Source organism: Haliotis asinina, chromosome 2, assembly GCF_037392515.1.
Source record: "Haliotis asinina isolate JCU_RB_2024 chromosome 2, JCU_Hal_asi_v2, whole genome shotgun sequence".
Lineage (NCBI taxonomy): Eukaryota > Metazoa > Mollusca > Gastropoda > Lepetellida > Haliotidae > Haliotis > Haliotis asinina.
In genome coordinates this window covers 39,747,589-39,752,775 of record NC_090281.1, presented here as the reverse complement: position 1 = coordinate 39,752,775, position 5,187 = coordinate 39,747,589, and the positions used below count along the sequence as shown (strand labels likewise).

General features: G+C 49.4%; 1 protein-coding gene across 1 annotated transcript; it reads right to left on the bottom strand.

The window, feature by feature from the left end:
* Nucleotides 1–4,344: 4,344 nt before the first annotated feature.
* Nucleotides 4,345–4,872, bottom strand: LOC137271800 (uncharacterized). Its single transcript, XM_067804201.1, has one exon. It carries the CDS (start codon nt 4,870–4,872, stop codon nt 4,345–4,347), a length of 528 nt encoding a protein of 175 aa, XP_067660302.1.
* Nucleotides 4,873–5,187: the final 315 nt, after the last annotated feature.

Genomic DNA, 5,187 nt, shown 5'->3' with positions numbered 1-5,187 from the left:
TATGCTGGTCACGGTGCCCTATGCTATGGTCGATGTTGTGGTGTGCTCATGTGTTCTGGTTGCGGTGCACGATGTATTGATAGATGTTGTAGTGATCTCATGTGTGCCAGTGGCGGTGCACTATGTATTTGTAAATGTGATGATGGTGGCTTCTGTATGTCTGTGGTGGTTCCCCATGCAATGTTTGTAGTCATGGTGTATTGATGTATGTCGGTGGCGGTGTACGATCCATTGGCGGATGTTGTGGTGTACTCATGTATTTTGGTGACAATGCGACATGCATTGGTGGATGTTGTGGTGTACTCTTGTGTGTCGGTGGCGATGTGATATGCATTGGTGGAGGTGATGATGGTGTGTCATTTACGAGGGTGCTTTTGCTGCATGGATTGGCGCATGTTGTGGTGTAGTCATCTCTGGCGGTGGCGGTGCGACATGCATTGGTGGATGTTATGATGGTGACTCATGTATACCGGTGGTGGTGAACCATGCATTGGTAGATGTTGTGGTGTGCTCATGTATACCAGGTGGTGGTACACGTTTTATTGGTGGATGTTGTGGTTTCCTCATGTATGGCGGTTGCGGTGCGAAATGCATTGGTGGATGTTCTGGTGTACTCATCTATGGCTGTTGTGGCGCCCCATGCATTGGTGGATGTTGTGGTGTGCTCATGGGTGCTGGTAGTGATGCCCCATGCACTGGCGGATGTTGTGGTGTACTCATGTATGAAGGTGACGGTGTGCCATGCGTTCATGGATATTGTGGTGTGCTCATGTATACTGGTGGTGGTGACCCATGCATTGGTGGATTTTGGGATGTATTCAAGTTTTCTGGTGGTGGTGTGACATGTCTTGGTCCATGTGTTAGATGTGGTGGATGTTGTGGTGTACTGATATATGGCGTCAGCGGTGCGCCATGTTTTGCTGGATGCGGAGGTGGACGTTGTTTTGTACTCATATATGCCGTTAGAGGTGCGCCATCCATTGGTGGATGCGATGGTGGTGGCTCATGTAGGCCGGTGGCGGTGCCCCATGCATTGGTGGATGTTGTGTGTACACATGTATGCCAGTGGTGGTGCATGATGCATTGGTGGATTTTGTGTTGCACACATGTATGACAGTGGCGGTGCCCCATGCATTCGTGGATGTGATGGTTTTCTCTCATGTATGCCTGTGGTTGTGTCCCATGCATTGGTGGATATTGTGGTGTACTCATGTATGCCCGTGGCGGTGCGACATGCATTGGTGAATGTGATGGTGGTGACTCATGTATGCTGGTGGTGGTGAACCATGCTTTGGTAGATGTTGTGGTGTACTCATGTGTACCGGTGGCGGTGCACGATCCATTGGTGGATGTTTTGGTGTACTCATGTATGCTGGTGGCGGTGCGAGATGCATTGGTGGATGTGATGGTGGTGTCTCATGTATGCCGGTGGTGGTGTCCCATGCATTGGTGGATATTGAGGTGTACTCATGTACGCCGCCGGCGGTGCACAATGCATTGTTGGATGTTGTTATGTACTTATTTATGCCAGTGGCGGTGCGCAATGCAATGGTGGAAATGATGGTGGTGTCTCATGTATATGTATGTGGGTGGTTGTGGCCTATCCATTGGTGGCTATTGTGGTGTACTAATGTATGCCGGTGGTGGTGTCCCATGGATTGGTGGATGTTGTGGTGTACTCATGTGTGCCAGTCGTGCGCACCATACATTGGTGCATGTTGTGGTGTACTCATATATGCCGTTAGCAGTGCGCCATGCATTGTTGAATGCGAAGGTGTTGGCATATGTATGCCTGTGGTGGTGCCCCATGCATTCGTGGATGATGTGGTGTACTCATGTATGCCTGTGGTGGTACACGATGTATTGGTGGTTTTTATTGTATACTCATGTATCCTGGTGGCGGTGCACCATTCATTGGTTAATGTTGTGGTGTGGTCATGTATGCGCTTGTCGGAGCCCCATGCATTGGTAGATGTGATGGTGGTGTTTCATGTATTCCGGTGTTGGTGCCCCATGGATTGGTGGATGTTGTGGTGGACTCATATATGCTGGTTGTGGTGTGACATGCATTGGTGGATATTGTGGTGTATTCATGTAAGCCGTTAACGGTGCCCCATGCATTGCTGAATGCGATGGCGGTGGCTCATGTATGTCAGTGGTGGTGAACCATGCATTGGTGCATGTAGTGGTGTACTCATGTATGTCGGTGCTGGTGAACCAGGGATTGGTGGATCTTGTGGTGTACTCATGTATACAGGTGGCTGTGCACAATGCATTGGTGGATGTTGTGGTGTACTCATGTATGCTGGGGGTGCTGTCCCATGCATTGTTGGATGTTGTGGTGTACTCATGTATGCCGGTCGTGGTGCTTCATGGATTAGTGTTTGTTTTAGTGTGATCATGTCTGCCGGTGGCGGTGTAACATGCAGTGGTGGATGTTGTGGTGTACTCATGTATGCCGGTGGCGGTGCGACATGCATTGGTGGATGTTATGGTGATGACTTATGCATGCTGGTGGTAGTGAACCATGTATTAATGGATGTTGTGGTGTACTCATGTAAACCACTGACTGTGTGCGATGGGTTGGTGTGTGTGATGGTGGTGTCCTATATATGATTGTTGTCGCACAGCATGCATTGGTGGATGCTGTGGTGTACTTATGTATGCCGGTGGTGGTGCGACTTGCATTGGTGGATGGTATGGTGGTGACTTATGTATACCGGTGGTAGTGAACCATGTATTAATGGATGTTGTGGTGTACACACGTATACCGGTGGTGATGTCCCGTGCATTGGTGCATGTTGTGGTGTCCTCATGTATGTTGGTGTTGGTACACCATTCTTTGGTGAAGGTTGTGGTGTGCTCATGTATGCTGTTGTCGGTAACCCGTGCATTGGTAGATGTTGTTGCGTGTCATGTATTCCGGTGTTGGTGCACCATGCATTGGTAGATGTTGTGGTGTACTCTTGTATATCTCTGGTGCTGTCCCATGGATTGGTGGATATCGTTGTGTACTCATATATGCCGTTAGCGGTGCGCCATCCATTGCTGGATGCGATGGTGGTGGCTTATGTATGAATGTGGTGGTGCCCGATGCATTGGTAGATGTTGTGGTGTACTCATGTATGCCTGTGCTGGTGTCCCATGGATTGGTGGATATGTATGCGGTTGTCAGTGCCCCATGCATTGGTGGATCTGATGGTGGTGTCTCATGTATAGCTGTGGTAGAGCCCCATGCATTGGTGGATATTGTGGTGTACTCATGTATGTCGATGGCGGCGTGCCATGCACTGGCAGATGTGATGGTGGTTTCTCATGTATTAAGGTGGTGGTGTACAATGCATTGGTGGATGTCGTGATGTACTCATGTATGTCGGTGGCGGTGTGCCATGCATTGGCAGATGTGATGGTGGTTTTTCATGTATTCATGTGGTGGTGTACAATGCATTGGTGGATGTAGTGGTGTACTCATGTATGCCGGTGGTGGTGTCCCATACATTTTTCGATGTTGTGGTGTGCTCATGTGTGCCGGTTGTGGTGCCCCATCGATGACTGTATGTTTTGTTGTACTCATCTATGCCGGTCGCAATGCACGATCCATTGGTGGATGTTCTGGTGTACTCATGTATGCCGGTAGTGGTGCACCATACATTGGTGGATGTTGTGGTTTGCTCATGTATGTCAGTGGTGCTGCGCCATTCATTGGTGAATGTTGTGGTGCGCTCATGTATGCGGTTGTCGGTGCCCCATACATTGGTACATGTTGTGTGTACACATGTATGCCAGTGGTGGTACACAATGCATTGGTGGATGTTGTGGTGAACTCATGTATGCCGATGGTAGTGCGTCATGTATTTTTGGATGTTGTGGTGTTCTAATGTATGCCGGTGGAGGTGCCCCATGCTTTGGTGGATATTGTGGTGTACTCATGGACGCCAGTGGCGGTGGACAATGCATTGGTGGATGTTTTGGTGTACTCATGTATGCCGGTGGTGGTACTCCATGGATTAGTGTATGTTGTTGTGTTCTCATGTATGCTGGTGGCGGTGCCCCATGCATTGGTGGATGTTGTGGTGTACTCATATATGCCGGTAGCGGTGGACCATACATTGGTGGATGTTTTAGTGTACTCATGTATGCCGGTGGTGGTGCTCCATGGATTAGTGTATGTTGTGGTGTGCTGATGCATGCCGGTTGCGGTGGAACATGCATTGGTAGATGTTGTGGTGTACTCATGTATGCCGATGCTGGTACACGGTGCATTGGTGGATGTCGTGGTGTACTCATGTATGTCGGTGGCAGTGTTCCATGCATTGACAGATGTGATGGTGGTTTCTCATGTATTCAGCTGGTGATGTACAATGCATTGGTGGATGTTGTGGTGTACTCATGTATGCCGGTGGTGGTGTCCCATGCATTTTTGGTTGTTGTGGTGTGCTCATCTGTGCCGGTTGTGGTACCCCATCGATTACTGTATGTTTTGGTGTACTCATCTATGCCGGTCGCAATGCACGATCCATTGGTGGATGTTCTGGTGTACTCATGTTTGCCGGTTGTGGTGTCCCATGCATTGGTGGATGTTTTGGTGTACTCATCTATGCCGGTCGCAATGCAGGATCCATTGGTGGATGTTCTGGTGTACTCATGTTTGCCGGAAGTGGTGCACCATAAATTGGTGGATGTTGTGGTTTGCTCATGTATGTCTTTGGTGCTGAGCCATGCATTGGTGGATGTTGTGGTGTGCTCATGTGTGCCGGTTGTGGTGCCCCATGCTTTGGTGGATATTGCGGTGTACTCATGGACGCCGATGTCTGTGCACAATGCATTGGTGGATGTTTTGATGTACTCATGTTTCCGCTGGTGGTGCTCCATGGATTAGTGTATGTTGTTGTGTGCTCATGTATGCTGGTGGCGGTGCCCCATGCATTGGTGGATGTTGTGGTGTACTCATATATGCCGGTGGCGGTGGACGATCCATTAGTGGATGTTTTAGTGTACTCATGTATGCCGGTGGTGGTGTCCCATGCATTGGCGGATATTGTGGTGTACTCATGTACTCCGCCGACGGTGCACAATGCATTGTTGGATGTGATGGTCGTGTCTTATGTATGCCTCTGGTTGTGCCCCATGCATTGGTTCATGTTGTGTGTACTCATGTATGCCTGTGGCGGTACATGATGCATTCCT

Coding starts and splice junctions, on each gene's coding strand:
- LOC137271800 (XM_067804201.1), bottom strand. CDS start 4,872: ATGGAGCACCACCAGCGGAAACATGAGTACATCAAAACATCCACCAAT.